We start from the raw sequence: 26,961 nt of genomic DNA, 5'->3' as shown, positions 1-26,961 counted from the left end.
CTTATTATTCAAATATAAACATCTGTGGTCTTATGCAAGGCATAATACACACTAAGTATGTGAATAAGAAAAGACATTTAAGTTTGAATGAAGTAAGGCAAGTACCTTATAATCTTGATCTGGCAGCATGTTGAGTAAGAAAGTCACCATCTTCTGTGGAAACTCATATTTTATTGTCCAAAATAATAATTCTTCTAGAAAACATTTATGCTTCAAAACATCCATGATAGATTGATCTGCATAAAAGGTTGGAGGAGGGGATGTGTAATGTAATAATTATTAAAAATAAAAATAATGATCGTGCAGTTGCACTGTCATATAGAATTCAGCAACAAAAATTCAAGAACATCTTAGTGCGCTCTGTAAGTAAGTTTTTTTCAAAAACACTGGGAAAATTAACATGGCCAACTGCACAGTGTCAGAGTCTGTAACAATAAAAAGGACCTCCCAGAGAAGTCAATGAAAGTTTTCAGTACAGTTCTACCACAGAGTCCAGTCTACATTCATTGCATTGAATCATACCACCTTACTGTAATAACTCCACTGACTGTAATGAATCACAGCAATTTGCACAATATTTACACAGCCACTTAATCGAGGGAAACTGTTAATGTAGACTACTACTTAGCTAAAGTGAAAATAGCAAAACAACAAAGTACAATTATAAAGTGATGAGTTCTATCACCTAAGAACACTTCTGTTCTGTTTACAAAGCTCTAAACAAGCTAAATAGAAGCAATAATGTACCAGTTATTCTTATTTTCAAAGCAATATATGTACTGATTGACCAACAACAAAGTTTTTGTTTGGTTGGTTGGTTTTTTTTTAATAAAAAAATTACCATAATCAGATAATCAGGCACTAGCTCCTGATGGTACCAGAAAAGACGGTCTCATCTTTCCCCATTCAACTGCTGGCCATTCACTCTGCCCCCTTCCTCATGCTGACAGTACATTCCTGTGGGGTACCTACGTAGGAATCAAGTCATCTTTCCATTCTGCCAGCTGCGCTTTCAAGCAGATCAGTTTCGTGATTGCAAAGCTGCACAAACTGACCTCTGCTAGAATAAACTGTTCATGAAGCTATGGCTTGACAGAGCATAAATCATATTAACCCCATTTAAAAAAATGACTAAAATAGAAAGATTCTTTATCATCATTCTTCAAGAGGTTGATTATTTATGATTTAAAACTACAGCAGGCATTGTTCACTCCCATAACATATAAGGACTAAAGAAAATAATAATAATGCTCCTTTATACCTAGAAATCAACTAGACCTGAGGATATACTCCCCCACCCCCAAATCCCATATTCCAATGAGACTGTATGAAGTGCTCCCATCAGCATAGATTCAAAGACACTTAAGCTGAACATCTTCTGGCCTTGAAGACTCGCCTCTTCACTGAGGTATGACAGCATTAGGGACTGCACTGGATAGCTTTGTGCCTATCCTAAGCAGGGTAGCCATTTGTGCTTTTCCTAAGCAGGAATACCTCCATTTTCCACCATTACCAAAGGTCAGAGTTCCCCAGTCAAGTGACCAATCAGCCCAAAACATCTCAGGAGTTGCAAAAGATCACAAGAAATAACCAATAATTTAAATTTTAGGGATCTCCTCAAGACTTTAGCAAGCCACACAAAGACAAGAATATGTTTTATTCAATATATTCTACAAGCGTTGAAATAAAAAATTACCTTCACAGAATCATGAAAGATATTTTAATATTAAAATATTTTGTAAAGCATTACACATCACCTACTGCAGCAAACATGATGATCGTTTATGTTCTCTTCCTCATCTCTTGTTAAGAAATTGCATATGTGATTTTACTGCCCATGAAAGCTTGGCAGGCATGCAGACTGAAGTCCTCAGTCCACAGAACAGACAGCACAGGTTTAGGTACATGCCAAATGCTCCTGAGCGAGAACACCGGGCATGAAGACAAGTGACACAACACCTTATCTGTCACTGATGTGCAGCTCTCTCTGACACATATCACAGTTGAACAGTGCGTATCAAATTCTTTATACAGCAGTTTCAGGCAGGGACGGAAGAATATATATCCACTTATACCTGCTACAGAATTTAAGTAGGCAGAATGCTCTTACCCAACTTGGAAAATTTGTCAAGAACACTGGGACTAATGTTCCCACTCTTGTGCAAAGCACCACATGATTTTAAATTTCTTTCAACAAATAAAAAAAAAAAAATACAGTGCCTGTGGGTTTAAAATTGTCTTAAACATTTCAGATGGATGCAGGATGCAGGTTTTAAAACAGAGTAAAAATAAAAATTCTCTCAATACTCAGTCCCATACCTGTATCAGTGAACCTCGGCATAAAACCTGTATTTTCTTTAAAGAAAACTTTTATTCTTTCCTAGTGCCACAAAAGACCCCATAGACTGTTGTAAACATCTCTCTGGAATACGTGTCTTAGCATTCCAAGATATCCCTGGTATATAAATAACCCTATATGAAAACAGTACCACTAAAGACCTAAGATGGGACAGGGAGTCTGCTTATACGGAAAAGGTAAATCTGTTTTTATTCAATACTCAGTTTTCTAAAATTTTCTTTTCATACTCTTATTTTATACCCTATTGGACATAAAATATGAATACTGAAAACTTCAGAAAACTATTCAATATTTAATAAAAACAGATACTTACCCTTCCCCCATTGGCAGACTCCCTCCTCTGGGGCTGATATTAGGAGCTATCAACATCATGAGCACAGTCCATGCTGGGATGCCTCAGAGGGGGAAGACTACAATCCTGGGGGGAAATGAAATGTTGAATTAAAGTATCACTTTTCCTGAAATGCCACTGCTGATAATGGTTTTCAGATCTGGCAGCTTCTCAACCTGAGCTTCCTCCCTGTCTATTTCCCATAATCAGTTTTTATGCATCAGAAAACCAGCATTTTTTCTTGCATTATCTGGCTCTAACATATCTTTTAGACAAGCTAACAGCCTCTAAAATTCAATAAGAGAGCTTTCCTTGGATGTCTGTAAGTTTTCCGCATTTCTCCAAAACTACCACCTCTTCCACATTATTATTCTCTGCCACAATCTTTCCCACACCGTTTCTAAGATTACCTCTTAACACCACCGTTGCCAAAACATTTAGTTCTCTGCTTTTCCAGCTTCCCAATCTTTTCCCTTCAATCTGAAACCACTAGAAACAATCAATCTTACTCTCCCTTACTCCTCACAACACCTTCATACCTTTTTACTGACTTCATGAACCCTTGCATTTCAATTCAAGCTCCAGACCTTCACTCCAAAGCCTTTCCAGAAATTTTATTCCAACTTTCACCACAGTTTTTCACCCAAATGTTCTTTTCTCAGGGCTTGCAATTTCTTTGTGCTTCCTATGTCGGTCTCCTCATAATCATATTAAAAAAACAACCAAAAAAAGAGTTCTTTATTTAATAGTAAGAGTTTAAATATTACTATTTAAACACTTCTTAGCACAGAAACATGTCAAGGACAAGCACAGGATAGGGCTACCTTGTCTCTAGCCTATGTTCACTCTTGAATTAAAACTTGCACTGATCTCAATGTGAGTGCTCTGCATGTTGGACTAGAAATTGCACAGAGGACTAATTTCAATCTAGGAAAAGAATGGAGTGGTTTCAAAGGAGACTTCATTCAAGTATCTTTTCTTAAACATTACTAGAACAGTACAGAAAGACCAACCAGAACCAGAGAGAACCATTCTTGCCTGGCTGAGAATACACTCATACTGTATAGTGGCATAATGAAAAAAATTTGTTAAGAACAAATATATCAAAACTTGTTTGCTAAGCTGTATTGCAACCTTGCCAGCCACACAGTGAAAATGGAATGAATTTTTAGAGGTCAACTTTCGACATGAAGGTGACAAAATGACTGGTCAGAGTCCCAAACAGTGGTACTCACTCAAGGGAAATCAAAGTTGCCAATTACCACAATTTCACTTGCTATTCTTTTTTAGACTTTGCCATGTTTAATACCTGTCACATGCAGCACTACAGTGCTTGGGAAGTGAATGAATATCCCTAGATAATTTTTAAGATAGACATAAAGCAAATATGATAAACTGAGATCAGTACTTTATAAATACCTTTGGTGGTGCTGCTTAGTTTCACCCTCTTGCGCTTGCCCACACCTTGGCTACCATCCTGGTCCTCCTGGGGTAGGGGAAGAGTTTAAAAAATTGATAATCGTATATTTAGAATTTTACTGCAAGAGATGGTATGGTCTCAAAATTCTGGTTTAACTATCAAGCTAAAACAGAAAAGCCCTGAATGTACTCTCTTACCAGGAAAAATACTGTTTACAAGAACCATGGACTCCATGCAACTCATTAGAAACACACAATTTTTTAAATTGCCTTTTTTCCCCTACAGGCAACATTATCATCTGCAAGTTCAGACACCTTCATCTATTTAATTCAAGGTTACTTGCTTTGGTTTCTGAAACTGATTGCTACAAAAATTTCCAACTGTTGCATATCCAAGGTTTCACCTTATTCAGGGGTTGGATTTTTTTGTTTCCTAAAAAAAAAAATCAGCCAACATATTGGCTATTAAAGTTGGCCACACAGACAATTAACTAGACATTTTCTAATCAATATAAAGTTTTGATGCAAGAATGAAGTATTTTTTTACACCTTTGAGAAGCCAATTCTAATTGCTGAATTCTAATTGCTTGTTTCCTACAGAATAATGGAAACACTTTATGCAGGCACTGGTCATCTGAAGCTTTCAAGGCACTCTGCAAACAAAACAGCAAAGGTTCCAAAATGCAATGCAAGTTAAAAACATCATCACCACCACTTTACAAAATCTAACACTGGGTGTTAAAAAAGAATGTGACATTACAGGACTATATTACATGCTGCATGGATCTTTCCTAACAATGGTAGTCCTAATGAAACTGTGGAAATAAAGAAAGATTCCTACTGGATCTAATAAAATGAGAGATAAGTAATGCAGATATCTACTGTTAAAAATAATAATCAATATCCTTCTCCTCTAAGCAAATGCTGTATTTTACTTCCAAACTTCACTGGAGTGATAAAGAACCTAATACTCAAGAAGTGACTACCCCTCCTTGGGGAGGAAGATTATTCATATTTTTTATCTAAGGACTGACCGAAAGTATCATGTTAATGAAAGGTCTGAATTTTCCTATCCTTTCAGTACCTCCATCTGAAAATTCATTTTAAGATGCACACGCATTTGAACTCTCAGGTGTCCTGTGGTCTTTGTGAACACATGCTACTTTTGTACTTCAATAGAGAGCCAGTCGGTTCTCAGGATGTTGCCACTGCCCACTCCCCTATCAGAGGGGCCAAGTACTCTAAAGCAAAAATCAGACCTGCTGAGATATTAGTATGAATTGCAGGACTCTGCAATTTAAGTCTCCTGCCCTGAAGAAAAGGAATCTAAATTCCTGTAGCTAGAAAGTTGATAGCTGGAGGTCTCAAGACCTCTCCAGCAGACTCAGTTAATCCAGAGAGTTGCTAGAGGGGCCTTAATCAGAAAATAATGCATTTGGGTATACAAATTGTGATTAATGTGTTGGATTCTAGCCTCCAACACCACCGCTCTGGCAACAAAATGCATTTCCCCTTCTACAGTATGAGAAAAATTTAAACATGTAAGAGTCTTCATTGCAACTTTTGAAGTGATTTCACTAAAAAGGAGAAAAACTGGGTGACTTATGAGGAACGCTTTCTCGAGAACTCTTTTTTTTCCTTAATAATGTTAGACAATTGGTTTCCATTGCTTCAGTAAGGTAGGATTAAATCTTAATGTCAAGTGCAGGAGTTTTAACAGCCTAGTGAGTGCTAGGTCATGTGGTGTCTGCCAAGCCCAAGGATAAAGAGTAAGAGAATGAGTAAGGAAATGTAGAACACCTGATTTTCACCCATTGGATAATGCTGTGTAAATATACCCAGATAACAGCAAAGATCTGTGTAGATTTACTTTACATAATATGCCTAAGGTGTACATAGCTGTTGTAAATTCAGATAATAAACTTTAATATTAGATACTATACATAGATTTTTGTACGATTACATTAAACGGCAATTGGAGTCAATAATTATATAACTGAGTAATAACACATTCAGTGCTCAAACTACAAGGGCAGCCAAATAGAGATATCCAATACAAAAAGATTTATTCATCAGTGTGGTAAAAGCATTCATGGACAGGGTTTTATTTGATTCCTTGGAACATAAAATGTTCTTAAATAGGTTTAGAGAGGGCCTTTTTTTCTCCTTTTGCACAAAGGAAAACATTATGAAGAAAAGCTAATAAAGGAAACTAATGGTGAGTTCTCTCCAAAATACCACAGAATGGAACACAAACCATTTGAAAAGTAAAGCACAAGTGAGCCTATACTGTTTCGGGGGCGGAGGGAGGAACAAAACAAAACAACCCACAACACATATCTCAGGATGAGTTTTAGTGAAACTAAATACTGAACTATGCAAAACTTTTTAGTTCCCTGCAGAACTAAATAGCAGAAGCACTGCTCTAATTTCTAGCCTATGTAAATTCTGTAATCTAGCCTTTCATCTGTGAAACAATGCTACCTTTAAGACTTACTTGGTAAGAAATAACATTCATCTTAAATACTAGAGGAAGAAAATCCAGTTGAAAGAGTACTCTTCCACATTTCTTAATTAGAACATAGTTTTACTCTGCTATAAGAGAGTATAATAAGGCATAAAAAAAGCTGTAAGTGCCCTTTGTAACTTACGGGGGAGGGCAGGGAAGAGGAAGAGAAGTCATAAAACAAGGTAACTTTTTGTCATTTCTCTAGGAAGCATTTCTCTAGTAACATAATTTTTCTAATAAGCATTTCAGCCTTCCACCTGCACAGTTCTGTTTTGGCTTTTGGATGAAAGGACTAGACTTTCTTTTCAGCAATTCATATTTGTCAAGCAGACCATGATTAAGAAAAAGATTATAAAATAAAAAATTAACTTTCTTCAGAGATGCCACTACCTGAGGTCTTTTTTGTTTTTTTTTTTTTAAAAAAAAATCAATAAACTTTTGACATTATTTTTAATTGCATCCTATACTGTATCAATGTGATTTTATTAAAGATAGGAAAGGAAAATTCAGAAGTGAAAATATATACTAAAAAACATTTAAATTTTGAGTGCTTATTGTTTTATCTGCATGTTACTTCCTCATTCTTTTTTAAAATTTTCTAAATACAGATTTCAAAATAGGGTCTTTTGCTTTCTTACAGAGTAACTTAATAATGTAATTAACATCTTAAAATAGATTCCAGGTATATGAGTATATGCAGAATTTCAATTTAGAAAAATCACATCTGTGGCAACATAACAAAATACCTATATGTATCTTTATATCCTGGAGATCAGAAAGAAAAATCTCTCTAGAAAACAGGTATCTTTAACTAGCAAGCTATAATGCAGTTGCTGTAATTCTTCCCTTTTTTATTCATAAAATATCTTTTCCTTGAAAAAAATTATCTTTTTTGATAAAAAAATCCTTCTCCCTAAAATACATCTCTGTCTCTACCTCCCTCTTGGACTTCTTTCCCAAAAGAAATGTCAGTGATATCCAATCTCTCTGCAGACTCTTAACAACTTCAGTTTACTCCCCTCTCCTCATCACTTATAGGGGTAAAATACAAAGAAGCATGCTGAGCCATTTTAAGTTTATTTGAAAATATTACTTGAGGTTATTAACATTAACTTGAATTGCCTTCTTCTTTCATGGGCCTTAAAAGTGATACTGTCAGCAGCCTTTTGCATGTTTTTTTTTTTGTCCGTTTGTTTGTTTGTCAAGCGATGGTGAAAAAACAACAAGCAATGCTTTGAAAAATGCCAAATTATAAATAGCACTGCTGAAAGCTTAACAGATGCTGTTGTGCTCGTGACAGAGGCAAACATGTCATACAACTGTTTTAGATGCACATAAACAATTGTTTTTACTTCAATACTTGTTCACATAAAATTCAATATAAGCAAAAATGCTATGAAAAACTATATTTTACGTTACTATAAATTTGTTATACTACTCTACCAGAATGGCTGCTAAGGCTTACTAGTTGAAAGTAGCTTTTAAATAGTAGGGCAAAAAAATGAGAATAAATTGATAAAGTAACTCTACCAGAATTGAACTTTCCTCATTAAATTCCACTTATTTATTACAGCTCAATCTAAAAGGAGATTCCCTCCTTTTTACTCCCACTCAATATGTTTGGTACGTAAGGTCAAGTCTACACATGGGAATTTATCTACAGAGAAATTCTCACTGCTGCTATCACCAGTTCAGCAGGATTCTCAAGTGCCAAAAACTGCTAACACCATTCACAGCATCACACGCTTTAAAGTTTGCTTTAATCAAGCCCAATTTACTTGATAGTGACTTTTGAACTACCTACACAAGTTTCTTCTACATTACATACATAAATTAAACGGAAATAGTATTAGCAAAAGTAAGGATTTTTCAAGAGGTCCTTAGTAAATCAAAGGCATGAGATCTATTCCTTTATATCTCCATTATTTCTAATTATTAAAATGGAGAGAATATGTAGTAGATAGAACAGCTAAGGTTTGTGGGATTTGGCTGCAAGCATTCTCTCTATTTAATATTCCGTTGCAGTTCATTATAATCTTTAAAAACAGTCTCACCTCATCTGAAGAATCCCCTTGTCCTGATGTTGCCGTAGCACCTGCTAAACCTTTTGAAATAAAAAAATTCAGAGATTCCTTTCATAAGTCTTATACCGAAAAAAGAGTATTTTATGATATTTCATGAGTCAGTATGAAATGAACACTACATTAACTTTCTTTAAAAGATACACAGCAGTGGACTGAGAAGTTGGAGTAAGATTTCCAAGCAATATAAAATTAGGGATGTGCAAGCACGTTCCATTGCAGAACTTCAACGTACTGAGTTAAGAGAGACGTATTCTTTCAGAAATTGCAAAAAACTCCGATGGCCTTCAGTGATGAAGAAAAAATCCACAGCACTTTTGTAAGAATAGGTGGCTTAACTTAGTTGCAGTGACAAAATTCCACTACGAGCAATTTCATCTTGCCTACTCAAATTCCACTAACACTATGACTGGGAAATGATGCTTAGTATATTAGCAACAAAAAGTTAATATGTTTAGCTTTGTTGATAGAATTAAAATGAGTCCTGTAATTTGGTGGTGCACTAAATAACAGGTAATTCCTTAAGTTTCATTAAGATTTGGGGTTTTTTTTTAAATAAACTAAAAGAACAGTTTATATAAAAACCAGCAATAATCAAGTTTTCTCTTAAAATAGTTTTCTACACAAACCTTGAACTGCTAATGTGCTAGTTCCAGCTCCTTGTTCCTGCATACCACATGCAATTTTATCCTCAGGAAATGCCAGTCCAGAGCCTTTCAAAGCAATGAGGTACTTTTCATGACTTTTCTTTGCACATGCATTCTCTCCAACACCTTGAATACATACGTAAAACAGCATTAAAGTACAACAGCAGCTACTTGGTTCATATACTTCATATTCTATACAAGCAATCTGAAAAATGGTCCACAATGTTTTAATAAGGTGTACAATTATGAGATGTAGAAGCTAAAGTTGTGAAATCCAAAAGACCAGAAATGTTCTCAGTTTTTCCCCTCCCACACAGTGTTTTCTTCTAAACGATGTACTTCAATTCTATTTTACCAGCACTGCCACCATTAACATGACAGCAAAAAAAGGATTTGTTTTGATATTTCAAAACAGTTGGTTTTCGACAGGACAGGGACCTACAATTTCCAATGGGAAAAAAAAAAAACAACAAAAAAACAGTAGTGGTAATACACCATATATGATTTCTAATACTTGGAATTCTTCTTTCAAAGTTCAAGTTTTGACAGCTGCAATTAACAGAGACTATTCATAAAGATATCATCATTTCAACTGTGTGATGAAGCAAAGTCACACTGCACGCTCGGAATACAAAATTTTCCACAAAGAAATCAACTAAAAAAAACCCAACAGATTTGTTATATAAACAAAAAATAAACTTCAGAGAAGCAAATTGTGTCAAGTGTTTAAGGAAAAGAATACATGAAAAAGGTGACAGCATCTTTTTAGCTGTGCACCTATTGCATTCAAACTCAGAAAGGCAGTTTTGCTCTAAAATCCCTTTCTTTGCTTTCCCTACCCAGAAACTGTACCTACTCAGACACACATATTCTCCATTCCAAGAGTCCACATAAGAATGCCTCACTCCCCATTCCCTCTCTACTTTTCTGTCTCAGGAAATCCATCACATGTAGGAAAAATCAAGTCATTAAATTTCTCCCATTCAAATATTATTAAACAGGAGAGAAAAAGAGGAAGGAAACAGAATAAAGACAACTGTCCCCGAGGCAGCTTTCCTAACTGTTCCTCCTTTCAAATAAAGATTTGAAGATTGGCTGTTCTTCAACTAGCTGCTGCGCAAGCCAGTTACAGCAACTTAAATCTACAGTAATTACTACTTGTTCCATACCTATGCAAAAGAAGTATGCAAAGGACTCAAAAAAGACACCTTCTAATCACAAGAAAATAAGATGGAGTTAATTTGATTTATACTAGGTGGTTTAGGGTTAATAGTGACTGCTCAACATTTTCAGATTCATTGTGATTTGGTTCAGGATGGAATAAATAATTGGGGGGGGTGTTCTAAGAAAAAAAAGAAAAAAGGCTTTGCACAGAAATGCAGGACAGGCAATGGCCTTTTGCCATTCAGGTCTCCTCCAGTAACCTCTGTGAGGGCAGATCCCAAAATAAGTTAGACATATTCCACTTTGAATAAGCTTGATATGCCTTATTTGGAAGTACTAAGCTGCCATGTTCACTTCACTTTAAAGAGAATGGATTTATTATAAGAACTCTTTTAAAACAATGTATCTTTATACAGTTATTTGGGACACAGAAGGTAAAAGGTTTGCTCTTACCGGTCTTAATAACAAATATTTCCAGTCGCTCCTGAAGCCCACCCTCCACAACAAAAAAAATCTCTAAAAACATGCATTTTTCTGGGTTTTGAGCAGTCAAATAAAAACATGCAGAAACTGAAGTGATAAATAAAACTTATGCCCTTAAATTCTTCATAATTTGAAAATTTAATTCTTAGAAATAACACAAACATACCAGAGCTAAGATCTTTGTAGAACTGTTGGCTAGTCAAAACCTGGGTAAGAACTGATCGCATTGCTCCTCCCATTTTGGTCAAGTCTTCCAGAAACGAAACATGAGGCTCCAGAACCTGGAGGATTTTATGAAGGTCTTTCTCTGATGGCAGATCAAGAGCTGAAAACCACATAACAAGAACTTTTGCTGTAAATGTAACGTAATTTGGCTACGACCTTCACAAGGCAGAACAGCTATGACCACCACAAAAGAAATTAATTTATATATTCATAATGCTCTAAAATTCACATGTACGAGTTTCAAATTAATCCTGATTTCATTTTCTGGAAAAGCTCAACACAATGCTAGGTAACCCTTAAAAATACTTAAGAAGCTCTTCAGCAGAGGACAAAATCAAATTGCCTAGCCAGGCAGTAACTTTGTTAGGAAAAGAGACACAAAATTCAATGATATAAACTATAGATAGCATTCATGTATTCATGTACTGCATCTTCACAGACTGCAAAGCAAGAGATAGCAGCATGGTAAGATATGCTAGATACATGCAAATTTAGAACATACCAGGCTCATTATACCCCTCTCTTAAGTGCTGAATAAGACTAAAGATGAACTGTGGAAGAACTAATTCTGACATCATCAATAAGTCTTTCGGGACACATGGAACATTTGAATTTGACTTAATCCGGTGTCTTTTACAAAACCTATAAAACAGATGAGAAAAATGTTAGCCAAGCACAGCTCAGCAGAGTTAACATATACTAAGAAAACCATTACTTTTTCCATTTTTCAGAGAGTATATACTTTTACATAAAAGGTAGTGCGGAAATGGTATTCTGAAATTCCAACTACTATGTTCAAACCCATTTTGTTTCTGAGTCCAGCAAATTATAAAGGTGCCAATTTTTTTTCCCTTCTCAAAGTTCACATATCTAACACCCCAGTTTCTTCCCGTACATGTTAGAAGCATCTTCCATTGAACAATGAAGAACACTGAATTTTTCATTATCAAGACATACCTCCCAATTTCTAAACAGCCTAATTGAAAATATTGAACTAAAACAGTTCTTCTCTTTTCTGTGAAATAGTCAGAGGCTGGCTTTATTTTCCAAGTCCTCATTCAGACAATGTCTTTTGACATTAATAAAACAACTTCCAAAAGCATAAGAGTTTGCAGGACCAGTATTTATTTCAAATGTATAGCAACTAAGATTTACTTATCAAAGGATGATAGAAACACCTTGCAAAAATTGTTCAAATTTTTTCATTTAAAAAGAAAAGGAAACATTTCTTCTTTGGAGAATTCCTGTATGTAGTAGTTGAGGCTTGGCTAATGCACAATGACATGAGGTTGAGCCAAACCCCATTAGAGCAGACTGAATGATTTCCCACTGACTTAACATGAGCCTGACTCAAGAGCCACTGAATACTTTTCTGTTCCCAATCTATTTTTAGAAAGGACATTTACTAACATCAGAGTTATTTACCCACATCAAAAAAGAAGCTAACAAGCAATAAAGAGTCTAAAACCACAACATACAAGAGTAAACTTTACTGGAAAGATTCACTAGATTTTACCAGTAATTTTTCAACATAAAGATTTGGAAATGGATTCAGCTTTGTTTGAATACGAAAATTGTTTTCTAAATTTATTAATGTCTTCACTATATTTGCTATGCCATATTTTCCAGAAGAAGCCTGCTACTTTTTACAACATAAGCCTTTCTTCTTTGAGGACGATTAAAGTATCTCCTTCAAGAGAAGAAAGAAATAGAAGAAAGCCACAAAGCAAGTATCCGAATTTAGGACACACACACAAAAAAAAAGAAAAGGAGGATACAAGTCCACCAATTAAGACGGCATCTTCACAAGAATGGCTAGCATCTTCACAAGACTAAAGATTAAGAGCTTCTCATTTGCTCTTACACATTAGAGATGACACTTTTTATTAAGCAAAGGTAAACAAGGACAGTACTAACCAGGTGATTTGTAGTTTGTATATACAGCCTATCCATCCTTGGGTGGGGGGAAAGAGCCTGCCAGAAAGAGCTCAGTGATGACTGACAACTTTCTGTTAATTAATGCACAAATGGATGGTTTTCACTTTTGTCATTCACTTTTGTCTCATCCACATACAGAAACCTGAACTGCCATAAATACAAATCTGGCTTGGTCTATGCTGCAATATGGTATCTCATTTATTATCTTAAAGATATGTGGTTTCCCTTTCACCACTATCCTTATGAGAAGAGATCAAAAGTAAATAAAGTCTTAAAAGACACACAAGGAAAGAATTACTATGCAGTGTGTTTTAAAGTCTTTTACTGGTGTCCCCCCCGCATATTTTGCATTCAGCCAAAAAACGTTTTCACCGGTTATGACCACAAGCTAAGGGAGCCACAGTAACAAAACTCACATGTAAACTCATTTTGAATCCCAGCTTCTGCTAAGCACAAGGCTTCCTTCCACAGAGGATAAAAAGCTCTGCTCCCCAAGAAGCCTATGGCAGCATACCACTTGTGAATCAGCCTATGGATTAATTATCCCAAATTTAACATATCCTGTAGCTGAAGGTTATGAATCATGTCTTCTCTTGAGATTCCCAAGAAAGCACTACTGATTTACAAAGTGTGATATTGTTACTATATTAATACAGGCTCTGGAAAATTAAGAAAGAACCCAAATTTGAGTCACTGTAAGGAAATGTCCTTTCACTGTCACATGCACAAATTACAGCAGTTCCAAACAGGGAATGTTTTCTAGATACCAGGCCCTAAACCTTAAAGTAGGAATGCCAGTATCATTTTACAAGATGAGCCATACTCTATATTTATGGTTCAAAGGCCGCCGTATTAAAGTATTGTCCAAAATCAATATACTATTGTAGCCATTCTTAACTAACAGCTAGAAATGTGTTCATGGTAAGGATCCCAGAATATGTCCTTACTGACATGACTTGCCACTGGACAAGCTATTGGCCATACTGAATTTCAAGGGCAAGAATTAATCTAAGCCACAATGATCCAGAAAGCCAATGCTTAGATTTTATTACTTATAAATCAGGCTGAAGAAATCTTACTGAGCCCAAGTTTATAATATTCACCCATGAGACTGTTTTATGCTGAATTACAGAAGACCAATCCTGCCACTGTATGGTACTTCCACAATCCTGAAACACCAATACTCTGTTCTACTCAAAGCTGTATTGCCTTTACAGAGTGCTACACACTTCTTCTACAAATATTGACCAAAATGCCAGACAATGACTTGGAAGATCTTCAGAGTTAAAACAACAGCTGTTTTAGCTAAAGAAGAGCCAGAACCCCAAGCTGTGCCAAGGAAGAAACAAGCTGAAACTTCTTATACAGGCAGAAAGAGACACCTGTGACAAACTTCTCAATGAGTTACACAGTTACTGGACAAATAGCAGACAAGGCTATTCCATAATCAGTTCCTTGTACTTCTAAAAGAGCTTCCTTACCACAGCATCAGTTAAAGAATTGTCTGTCTACATAAATGTACATTCCAAAATGCTCCTGAGACTATCAAAATAGGGATTTAATGGGCAACAAAAAGGAGCATTTTACAGATCTCTCCTGGTAACATCAAGCCTCGGAAATCCACCATTTGGAGAAGGCAGAAGTCTCTGACAGGGGGTAATGAAAGGTGGATATAAACTAAATATGAAATGTATTTTTTCTAAGGAAGCCTAAAAATAAAAATAACTACGGAGAGGAAGACTGACTACATAACTAACAAGTCACCTTGATCTAAGCTTTATTACATTATTTCAATATTGCAAAATACTTTGTCCAACAAGCCTGTAGTTCCTATTTAATCTTCAGTACTTCATATTTCTTGTGCTGCACAGTCTTCCTTGTAAATGTTTTTACTATTACACTATGATGAGCTTTAAGAATAGTAGTATTTCAGTGAGAATGCCAATTCATTAGCCAGAGATATTCAAGCCCTATCTCACTGAAGGTGTAACATGGAAGTACTAAAATACTAGTACTTGTATTTTGTCTGCGGGGAGACAAAATCATCATCTTTTTTCCTTATTCTTTTCTCCAATTCAAAAGTATATTCTGGGTTTTGTTTTCTGTGCAGTTTCCTGCCTTTGAAATTGCTTTTTCACAAAAACACAAGGCTAATTTCAGCTAAAGGAGAGAATAACACAGTAACTTGGAATTAAATAAAAACAGAGCTTTAACAAGCTATCCACATGACTTCAAATATAATTCCTGAAATTTCTTATGCTGCATTGATATCTTATTTGTAAGATGTAGAAGAACATTGTTGACATCTACACGAGTAAGGAATACTATGTATTATTAACATAAGCAACATTAACATCTTTTCAGCAACCTTCACTTTAGATCTTCCAGATTCATTTCGTTCTCTCCTACCGTTTCCACCTTTAATAATTCTGTCATGAATTTTAGAAGTGGCTTCAGGTAAAATAATTCCTTTCCTTTAGACTATAGTTTCATAACTGCTTAAGTTAAACTAGGTCAGTCCTGCTATAATTCTGTCTTCAGCCCTCTTATTTGTTCCAGCACTGGCACTCGATTGATCCAGTGTTAAACCAGCTCAGAAGCTAAGCTAGCAGAAGTTATTTACTTTAAAAAAAAAAAAAAAAAAAAAAAGAATTTCATTGGGCCAGTTTAAATCCCCAAATCATCCTGCCATCATCCCTTTCCTCGTCCACCTGACAGGGAGCAAAACACCGACGACAAAAAACCAAAAACCCAACAATGCAGGAAGATGCTGTCCTGACCAACCAGCAGAACCTTGTAGATACAAGGCTCGCTGTGAAGTCCACTCCTCTCCTTCAAAGGAGAATTTTTAAACTTCCCCAGCTATTACAGCAGCTGATAAATGCCTTCAGTACCAGCCAGACCACACCTTTACAGCTTTTGAACATTTGCTCAGCCCTCCTTCCACTATATCCCACAGCGTCTCAAGTTTCAATTGCATGCCAGAAACTTGACATAAGTTCATGCATACACAGAGGGACTACTTTTACCCCCACTTTTCTCTTGCCTCTGCCTCCCCATGTTTAAAAATCATTTGTTTTAAACTGGATCATAAAGCTGTCAAAAGAAGGCATCCCATTTTCACAAGTCTTACAGTACTACAGCACTACGGGTACCTGACTCTGACAGAAGCTTTTAGGGACAAGAATCTGGGATCCAGGTGACAGGACCCAAGTGAAAACTACTGGAAATCAATTCCTAAGCAAAGAAAGTAAACCTCTACTTGATTCTTCAATTCAGTAACAATGCCATATCTAAACTGAGGTTTTATTTAAGACACTACATACATTTCATACTGTCTACTACGTGACTGACAATGTAATGTTTCATAAAGTATTCAAACCAAATGAGTAAGCTTTGTAAATAAGAATTCAACACACACTTTAAAAAGAGTATGCATTTTGTCCCCACTGTGAAACTAATATGCAAATACTATTCTTACATACACTGAATCTACAAAATAGATGCAAGATGCAAAATATTTTTTGAGTGCTACAATTTTCTCTCAGAGTTCTTGTGAACTGATTTTTCGTTCTTTTTCATTCTTTACTACTGGTAAAGAGTGTTTAAATGTTTGTTCCTGCTTTTGCAGTTCACATTAAAACAAATCTTAATTCAGAACAAAATATAACTTGCATGATCAGGATTAGAAAATTATCTTGATGAAAAAGGACTTTGATATATTGTAGCCTTGCTTTATGTAAATCCACTGTCCCTAACCAACAACACAAACAATGGTAACTCTGAAGAAATGTGGAGAAATAAGCTAACTGTTCCTCTGAAAATTAAGTTTTACGTGGTTCCCACACACACCCTAGTAATTAAATTTCAATAGTTAAATTCCTTTCATCTGCAAAATAGGCTTCCAAAAGTGAATCAATGTGGTACTGACTTCAAGGTCTGAGGAATGACAGCACTTCTGCTCTTTAAGAAAGCTGCAAGCTACAGAGAAGTTCAGAGACAAAACTGAATACTTGCATTTCTGCTATTAGGGACTGCAACAAGAAGCAAACCCAACTGGAAAGATGTCAGTCTAACCCTTCTAACCAGGAAAGCTCCAAAGTAGAGACACTAGAGTCAATAAGGGAGGACAATGAAACATGGCAGAAGAATTAATGGCTTCTCAAAAAGAAAAAGCCCAGAACGCCTTTAAAGGACATCTTTCGAGGCTCTAAGCCTTCATGACAAAGCTGTTTGGCCAGGTTAGGAGGCTAGAAATCACAGATTAGACCCTTAGAAGTTATTCCAATCCTTGCAGAACAGCAGGAAGAGAGGCAGTGAATCACCAGAAGCTCCCCTGGTGCTCAGTGCTACATTGAGCATCCTTCAGCGAAGCAAGCTCTCCAGCTCAAAGAGAAAGCAGACAAAGAAGCTCTGCAGAAGAGCATTTCTATTATTCTCTGTTAATCCTCAGACGTAAACATCTTGTACAGTAGATAAAACTCAATGTGTTTCATTAGTATACAGGTACCCACTATCAATCAGAAACAGTAGATTTGGCAGTTTGAATTGTAAGATCTCAGAAATACAGTGAGAATGAGAAGGAATGGACTTCTGAGTAGAGCTGAAGCTGAGCCTATGTTTGAATGGACCCACAAAGTTGTTGAATTTGAGCATTTTGACAGACAATAGAGTAATTCAAGAGAGTAACACAATCTTCTGCAAAAATATTGTCTTTATAAAAAGGGTGGATGCTCTGGGATATAATTACTGCACTGTAATTGCATTTAAGTATAGCTTACATTTACCTAGTAAATGATCGAAAAGTCTCAATTTACACACAGCTAGCTAACTTACAAACATAATACTCACTCTCTTTGGTGCAGCTTTTTCAAACATCACAGTGATTGCAAAGTGAAGCCCTTACAAGTTAAAAGGGCCTCGATTATGCTGTTAATGGCAATATTAAGATTATTAAAATGATCTTAATTCATCCACTTGTATGTATGAATACGGTCTCTAACCATTTTGTTCAACAGGAACTGCAGCCTTTTCAGTTGAGAAAAGGAACACTACTTCTTAAATGAGCAGTTAATTTAGTATTTCACTCTGCTGAACAAGGCATTGATGAGAATACTCTTCAAACTCAACTCTAAAAAGCAATCTTCATGAAGGTTAATATTAAAAAAGCCCACAAGAAAAATATTTACATTCAAAATTCTTTTGCAGCATGAGTCTAAAGGTATCTTTTTTTTTTTTTAAATATGGACCCAAAGATAGAGAAATTAAGATACAATACATATTCTAGTTCTGGACGCTTAATTTCATAATTTTTAGGATCTGATTTTTCAGAGTTCTTACCCTTACCTAGCACTCACAAAGTAGAATTCCCAGCTGACTTCAAAAATAGGTCTGAGAAACAAGCAGATCAGCAAATAGAGTATCTGGTCCTGAGCCCTCATCAGCGCCATCTTTGCTTGGCCCTCACTCTTCCCAAACCATTAGTTCACATACAGTCTCCCTGCCCAGTTGCTTTCAGAGTCCCATCAATTATCTACCTTAAAGCACATGGACAGTACATCTTCTATTTAAAGAACAAAACCCAAGTTTCCAAAATAGAGTTAACAAACATATTTTTCTGGCTAAGAAAATTTTCCCAAGAAAATTTAAACAGGCCAAACATACAGCATGTAGTATTTCAGACCAAATACTTCATCTGTCCAAGTTCTAAGTGACTGCATGGTGCTACACAAATGTAAAAACAACTTTCATTTCTTCAGGATGTAAGATGTGTGGATTTTAATAAAAGCTATCAACTTAAGCTGAAGATACCACTTTGGTCAGGCCTCCAACAGACAAGGTGCATACATATGTAATTTGCAGTTTTCTTGGAAAGGTAAGGGTCCATGAGCTTCATACCAGAGCTATTACCGCTGCAGGCGCTGCGCAGAAACGGAGAGATGCATCCTGATGAAGGGAACAGAGTTCATTATATAGTCCTTGTTATCGTAATACCCAAATGGCTATCTCTGTTACTTCAATCTAAAGAAAATTCATCATATTATTTTCAAAGCTTAATACCAGAATCCTCCATAGAGGAGGGCACCTAGAATACTATTATTTAAAATCACCTGCAGTTGTCAGATACCATTCCAGGATTTTTTTAAAATGTAACATTCCTGATATTCTGCAAGTAATATGGAAGAATGGGCTGAATTCTGAATCAACCTATATTAATTGTCATTAAGAAAGATCTAAGAGACAGAAGTTCTTTAGGAATGTGTTCCCCAAACATACGCCCAAAATCATGTTTATTCTTTTGCCAACAGATCCATCGACAGCTCCATGTAGATCAGATATGTACCAGACAAATAACACTCCACCCTGGCATAGCAAATTTAGAATCCTGGACAGCTGATAGTTTCACAAAAGGGCTAAAATGAGCTTTAGAAGTTGGTGAGATCAAAGCAAAGAAACTGAAAATCAACACTGGTTAGCCCAAACCTAAACAAGACTGTTTCCACAGACCTCCAAAACACCAGTTCTTCTTAAACTGAATATATACCAAGGTATATTACAAAGCAATAGACAAGTCATAGAATAAATAAGCCCATTTCAGACAAGGCAAGATATACAGCAGTCATATCTTGTGAGCTCAATCTTCAGAGTACTGTTCTGTTCTTCAAACCAGACTGGCCCTATCAGCAAAAGCTTTGGGGTAGAACCATCATTTATTTCAAGTTTGTTCAATGACTAACACAGCAAGAGTCCAGGCTTCTAAATGTTTAAAGTTATGTATCTCAATACATTTGAGTATCTTACTGATGCCTTTGAAACAACTGCATGTTATTCCTGAGGCATGTATAAAGTACATGGCATCTAGTCAGGCCACAGCTCTAAAAGCAGTAATACAAAATTATCACTTGGCTGTTAACCATTTCGAAAACACTGCAGCAACTAATTTAGAGGCTGATGTAGTCCTAATTAGAGACATTCTTAAGAGAAATCAAGACAGGCAGGTCTGTGAGCTGACTGTATGTCATGATGGACTTAATCAACACAGTGATCTGAAATCTTTTTTGCTTTCCAAGGATAAGACCTAACATGAAGCTCTGCAAAAACTATTGAATGTTACTGTGGAATCCTAAGCAGCAATACAAAATATCGAGCTTTATATCTGGGGGAGGTGGGGAGGAGGGCAGAGGGAATCAATTATTTACTGCATGGTAACCGTAGTTCTTTGAAATGCTGTGGTCAGTGTGAATCCCAGCATGAATTCCTGTACCTTGTATGTGGAAGATCAGATAGTGGAGTTTTTGTTCTGAAGAGTCACACCCACCAGAAGGACATGACCATGGGGTTTATTCAGATTCTTATGCCAAGCGAACAGGCAGTACAACCCAGACTTCTCTTCAGTGCGTTCAGCCATAAGTCCTTGGTAGCCCAAAGGACTTCAAAAGCAGACAACATGCATGGAGTTGACAGAGGTTCTACAGAACGCCATTTGTACCAGCCCAACAATCCTGAACATTTTTACGTAGTTTCATAATGCTCAGAGGCTAAACTCCTTGACAATGTGCAGGGTCTCAGCCTGTTGATAAAGCATCTGTTTCAGCAGCTTCTTGAAGAAAGGTCCAAAAGAGCACTCCTCCCTCCTTGAGGCTGCATTACCAAACCTAGCCTAGGTCCTGGAGAATTGAAACCTTCTTGTCTACAGTTAAAGAATACAATTGGTAGAGTCACACTGGAAGGGATAACCTTGAAGCAGCAACATTCTACATGTATGCTGAACAGGTGATTCACACTCCGTGAAATAACCACATAATCTACTTAATGCCAGTAAAATAGTTATTACCTGTATGTCCCAGAACTCAGCTGCAGGCAAATCTGACTTTTCTGATCTGGAATGGATCACAGCTGCTACAACTTAAGATGATACAAGAGACCTTGCCTGATGAATATGCACAGAATACATCCAAAGGTAACTATTAATAATAGCTTTCTCAACAGCAAGCCTGCTTTTTTATTGTCATTCTATTGTTAAAGTTTTCTCAAGTCTAGAATAGGAAAAAGGTCCTTTACTCTTACTTAGCAACAGAAAGTAGAAGAAATGGAATATATTCTTCCATAGCTCCAAAACAGCACAGGAAGGCCAATCCTATTGAAATAAGTTCCTGTAAAGAAGTCTCTCTGAAAAGGGATAAAATAAGGAATCGAGTCAGAAGGAGGGAAAGAAGGATATGGGTACACAGTAACAAAGGTCATCAATACTAGGTATCTACTGTCCAAAATTTAAATTTAACTAAAACTAACTATTCAATAATACTTACTGGGTGCAAACATTTTAATGCACTGAAAAAACAGAGCCAATTCTAAATAAATTAAAGCAGGAGAAAATTAGCAGGCTAGAAACTAAGAATATACTTCTCATACTTGTTGGCAGCAAGATGAGGCAAAGAGAATTTTCCAGCCTTTTCATAAGGGATCATGGTAGACCTAACAGATACATCAGTCCCCGAGAAAGACATATGGAAAAAAAAAAAAAGAGAGAAGTCTGATCTAGTGTGTAGCTCAGACAGGATCTCCATGAAACCTCCACTGGTGCACGCTCTAAGACACAAAGCTATATGGAAAAGTATATATGGATCATCAGAGACAGGACTGCACAAAGCTTAGAGGTAGGTACCTGAAGGTGCTTTTGAACACATGGCATATAACATCAATATGTAAGTTACCTTTCTTATAACTATAGGTTTTTTTACTTCACACATGCTGATAAAGAAATGGCCCACTGTCGCAAATGGGAATTGATAATTTCTTAGACCCTTTGATATAAGTCATAAGAGAAGGCAATGCTCTATGTCCATGATGCCACTGGTTGCCATAACTACCATCAAATACACAGCAAACATCAATGCAAAAACCCGTTTAATGAAATTCTTAACCTGGCTTTTTGCCTTTCAGCATATGCAACCCTTGATGGAGATATTATTGTCTTTGTACTGTAATGCAGCACTAAAACATCTGCTTCCCACATGATTAATTTAACAAATAAGTCAACACACAGTGAGGCATACTCAGAAACAGGACACGGGGGAATGAAATAGCCGAAGTGTAGAGGCTCTCTAGTATATCAGGTTATTGTCTACAGATTTAAAGGGGAATCAGAACAAGACAGCCACAGAAACAAGACGGTACTCATCAGTAACAGATTACTGACTAGTTATACTCTTATGATAACCACGTGGCATATTGCTTTCTTCAAGCTTATTTTATGAACTATCAAGTTTCATTATAACACAAGATCATCTACCAACCAAAAAATACTCCAGTCTGAATTTCGCCCTGTCCAACTGCATGGGTTTTTTTTTCCCTCCAACAGATGAACTCGCCTGCTCAACTATAAGCATATGTCTACTATAAATGCTTTAGAACTGAAGATTTTGCCTTCTTCAAAACATTATTAATTATCTCTGATGGAGCTGCAAAATTTCATTTGCCCATGGCTAGATACTATATGGGAGAGGACTACAAACTATTTTCACCTACTGACGTATCACTGGATCTTAAAATCTATTAAATCTTGCCACAGTAGAGTTTTTGACATGCAGCTACATTTACAAACTTGGACATTTTTTAAAGTCTAAGTTACATTCTAGTTGATCAGACCAACTGCAATTAACTTCATCATCAAAAACACTGAAATTTGTACAGGAATCAAAAGGTTCAAGAGTGTGACAATCTGATTTTTCTAAAACAAATGAGAATTACATAAGGTACCTAAAGCAAATCAGCATCCATCTATTATGCTATATTCCAGTTCCCTTATATAAAGGCATCAGAAATAAAAAATTAACACTTGGTTATCTCTAAAAAGTTAATTATAGATTTAATTAGTAATAAAAGATTAACACACACGTCCTTATACCCCAGACCAAATTATCTCTAGGTTTACGTTAGACACTCTAAAGAAAATGAAAAAAATACTCCAGACGGTAAGCTGGAGAGATTTCCTTTACAGCAGATCAGTTAAGAAGACTTCATCAGAAGTATTTTTTGAGATGCATCAAATCAAAAAACTCTGAACATAGAGACTAGATAACAAGAACCAACAGAAACAAACTACTGTTACTATAATATTCGTATACAGTATCTACACAAAATTTTATCTGAGCAGGCAGATGGTAGATAAAGTTCATAAATAGGCTCCACATTTGATTCCCTTGCTATTAATAGAAGCCTAGGCTGTGGTGGCCAAGGTTATATCAGGCTAGACACACTCCGGTTTCCTGAATCTACCATGAAGGCCTCCTAACTTTAACATGTAAAGCATTACCTTTGTAATTGTGCAATTGACTTGTATACACAAAGTTAAACTAGTTTATCTAAACATGCGGCATTGAAGCAATTCAAGTCAACAGGCAAAACTGTGTGTGTGTTCGCACACGTTAATGTTTTTACATTGGTTTAAGCTTAACTTACTTTGTCTTGCATAGCAAACAAAGTTTCTAGTTCACTTAATGGCACTGGCTTAACATCAATTCTTTAGATAAGCAGAGCGACCTTATGTTGAGTGTATGTCCAGGAGGACTGGAAAATCTACTGCTCAACTCAAGAGTGTTGTTTCTGAACGGATACTATGGAATTCTTTATCTAGAACGATCAAGCCTCCTGAAGGGACTTACCTCACATGCAAGACAATTTACTCCCGAATTCTACTTTTAAAAGTAATAAGTAGGGTAAATATAATGGAGAAATGAGAATATTCTTACTCTCTCGGGGTTTGCATCTGTTTACACTGCAAATTTAACAGCATTTTTTATTTCTTCTTTATTAAACCAGCTTTCTTCAAGAAGAAAACTGTTTAAAATAGGAAAAGACAATTGTGAAAGCTATAAGCTCTGGGATGAGAGCAGTATCAGAAGTCATTTTAATATTTACCTAAAGTAGATCAATTTGTCTGTGCTCTATTAAAATCCTACCACTAAGAGGAGCCCTAAATCTATCCCACACTGACCACTGGAAGAAGTGACATTACATTTTTTTTTCTTACATCTCAAGATCAAGGAGAACTGTTGCTTCAGTGATACTGAGGAAAGCAGGATCACCAGAAGTTGAACAGGAACTGATAAAGAAAGAATCACTTCAGGAGTAGCCTCTTGAAACCATTGAAGATCAATGAAAACAAAAGGAGGAAAGAAATTCCTCCACTGGAGGGAGTCTACCAATAAGAAAAGATTCCACCAAAAAGGAAGAATGAAGAAATGACGAAGGTAGATAGTAAGAGAAACAAAGGGGAAAAAAACATACCAAGAAACAAAGAATCAAGCCTCCTCAAGGCCTAGAGCAGGAGAATGGTGACTACGGACACAAAGAATCAGAGCCAAGATGACAACCTTCAAACAACAGAAAAAAGCAGAATTAGCGAAATCTCTAAGTAGAAATGCAAAAAGAGAAGGAATCTTAAGATGCAGAGTGAGTGATGCCTAATTATACATTATAAACGTTAAAAACATGAAAGGAACCAAGGAAAACATTTTACTATTTCTATATGTTTCTAGGTATGCCTAGAAATGCCACAACTCAGGATGTATTAGGAAGAGATGAGACGGCTCTTATGAGAGCATGTCATCTCACCAAGGCTAAGACAATCAAGGCAGAGACTATTCTAGAAAGCTAGTTAGAAGAGAAGCCTCACAAGCATTCCAAATTGTCTTCTGGTGAAGTCTTTAGCTCTCTGGTGAATGAACAGGAACACAGGGAGCTCCAAAAAGACACCCAGTTGTGAAATTTGAAGTTTACTAGCTAGGTATAATCTCCACCCAACAACTGGTTGACTGATCTTTCCTTTTACCGTTGAGTACAAAGGGAACAAAGGAGGGTATAATGAGGTACCACATTCCTCTTCTTCTGACCAGGTACTTAAGTCTTGCCTCCAGTAGGTCTGCAGGCTTACAGAATACGAAGGACATATGACTTCCCCAAAACCCTGCCCTGTTGTACCCATCCAAGAGCTACCGAATTCCTTGATTTAAAGCTGAGAATAGCAAAAACAAAAGGCAAGATGAACTGCAGACTGGGAAAACACACAAAAATGGCTCCCTCTTACTCAATCTGTTCATTTCGGCGTATTTGCTCACGTGAAGTCCAAAAGTATTTGGACACACTTCATGGTTAGCTGTGCTAGGCCAAGGCAGCTAGCTGGGAGCTGATAGGTACTGCCTCCCATGCACTCCGCCTCATCAACTTCCCTGAAGGCAGGCACTCGCTGCAAGGGCAACGGGATTTGCATAAGCGTCCTAAAAAAAGGCACACGCACAACAACAAAGAAGGACGCCACCTCGCCGGACCCCCGCCGGGGCTGGCGGCCGGGAAGGCGGGGCTGACCTCCCCGCTCAGCCCGGCCCGGGCGCCGTTTCCACAGAGCCTCGTCCGACCCGCAGCCAGCCAGGGAGGGAGGCGACCCAGACGGAAGCAGGTGCCCCACTTACTCCCCTCCCCCGGCGCGCCGGGAGGCACCGGGCAGACGCCGAGCTCCGGACACACCTCTGCCACCCAGCGGGGAGGCCGTCTCGCCCGCGAGGGCCGCCCCCGCCGGCAGGTGCCCGCCCGCCCCGCCGAGGCCGCCCGGAGCTCACCCGGCCTCCCGCATGACGTTGCTGTCGCCGCAGTCGCAGGCGCCCCCCGCCTGGCTCCGGAACATGTTGTAGTCGTGCCCGGCGTGCTCGCCCTGGTGGAAGCACTCGGCGCACAGGCTCATGCAGGGCGAGATCCCGCACGTCCGGCAGCGGTAGGCCACGAAGTTGGCCGTCCACACCAGGCCGCACAGCGTGGCCGGGTCGTAGGCCCGCACGGCTTGCACGAAGCTGTCCCACGGCTCCCCGCCCGACAGCAGGCAGCGACACCACTCCAGCGCCTCGGCCGCCGCCTCGCCGCCACCGCCCGGGCCCGCCGCCGGGGCCAGCACCCGCTCCAGCAGCGCCCGCAGCTCGCCCGCCGCCGCCGCGCCGCTCTCGCCGCCCAGCGCCGTCTTCAGCCGCGCCGCTGTCGCCCGCTTATCCCGGCCGCTGGCGCCGGCCCCCGCCATGATGGGAAACTGAGGAGCCGTTACGGCTGCGCCGGGCTCCCGGCTCTGGGGCTCCCCCCGCCGCCCTCTCTCCCCTCCCAGCGGCGCCTCCCTCTCGCGATAGCCGCGGAACCGGCGCCCTCCCCGCCGCCCGCTCCCTCCTCCTGACACTGCCTCTCCCCTCCCCTGACATTACCCCTCCTCTTCCTCTGCCCTCCCCGCCGGCCCGCGCCCTGTCAGCGCGCAGGTGCGCGCCCCGCGCCGCCGCCCCACGGAAGGTCGGCGCCCGCCGGCCCGAAACTTCTTGTCAGGACGGGGGCACGGCAGCCGCTGGGTGCGCGCCGCCTGCCATCGCGGCCCCGACCGCCGTTCGCCTGGAGGGCCAACCTGGGGAGGCCGGCGCCCCCGACGGTAGCGGAGTCCTCTTTGTTACCGGGCCGCTCCTCGAGCGAAGCGGCTGCCGCGAAGACACCGCGCTGCCGCCGGTGTGTCCGGGCCGCGGGGGTCCGGCCGGGCTGACGCGGTGGCGGCTCTGGCGGCAGGGGCACAGCGGGGCACCCGCGGGGGACGCGGGAAGCACCTCTGCGACCTCAGGCCCGCGGTTGCGCGCTCGCTCCCACCGGCAGCCCCGCTAGAGGTGGCAGAGCACCGCCGAGCTTCGGCGGTAGCACCGCGCCTCGCCGGCAGCTCGCGCGTTGGGCGGCCGCGGGCACGGCGGGCTGACCGGACTGTCCGGGCCCTCCGCAGCCCCGCGCCCTGA

At 38.7% G+C, this 26,961-nt stretch overlaps 1 protein-coding gene across 9 annotated transcripts in view; it reads right to left on the bottom strand.

Moving 5' to 3' along the window:
* Positions 1-26,863, bottom strand: part of UBR3 (ubiquitin protein ligase E3 component n-recognin 3) — a 121,401-nt gene extending 94,538 nt beyond the window's left edge. For 2 of the 9 annotated variants that reach the window (XM_075153135.1, XM_075153136.1), the window contains exons 1-7: positions 25,774-26,302; positions 11,721-11,860; positions 11,160-11,318; positions 9,329-9,472; positions 8,673-8,722; positions 4,110-4,176; positions 106-236 (exon numbers count right to left, since the gene is read on the bottom strand). In XM_075153135.1, coding sequence (XP_075009236.1) covers positions 106-236; positions 4,110-4,176; positions 8,673-8,722; positions 9,329-9,472; positions 11,160-11,318; positions 11,721-11,860; positions 25,774-26,222 — 1,140 coding nt within the window. In that variant the 5' untranslated portion in view covers positions 26,223-26,302. Of the gene's footprint in view, positions 1-105; positions 237-2,672; positions 2,778-3,229; positions 3,335-4,109; positions 4,177-8,672; positions 8,723-9,328; positions 9,473-11,159; positions 11,319-11,720; positions 11,861-25,773; positions 26,309-26,588 lie in introns of those variants that run through there. The other 7 variants (XR_012674086.1, XM_075153141.1, XM_075153142.1 and 4 more) reach the window with 7 other exon arrangements.
* Between the last annotated feature and the right edge of the window lie 98 nt (positions 26,864-26,961).

The sequence above is a fragment of the Calonectris borealis genome, chromosome 6 (assembly GCF_964195595.1).
Source record: "Calonectris borealis chromosome 6, bCalBor7.hap1.2, whole genome shotgun sequence".
Taxonomy (NCBI): domain Eukaryota; kingdom Metazoa; phylum Chordata; class Aves; order Procellariiformes; family Procellariidae; genus Calonectris; species Calonectris borealis.
Note: the sequence above shows the minus strand (reverse complement) of the source record. Positions and strands in the feature narration are given on the sequence as shown.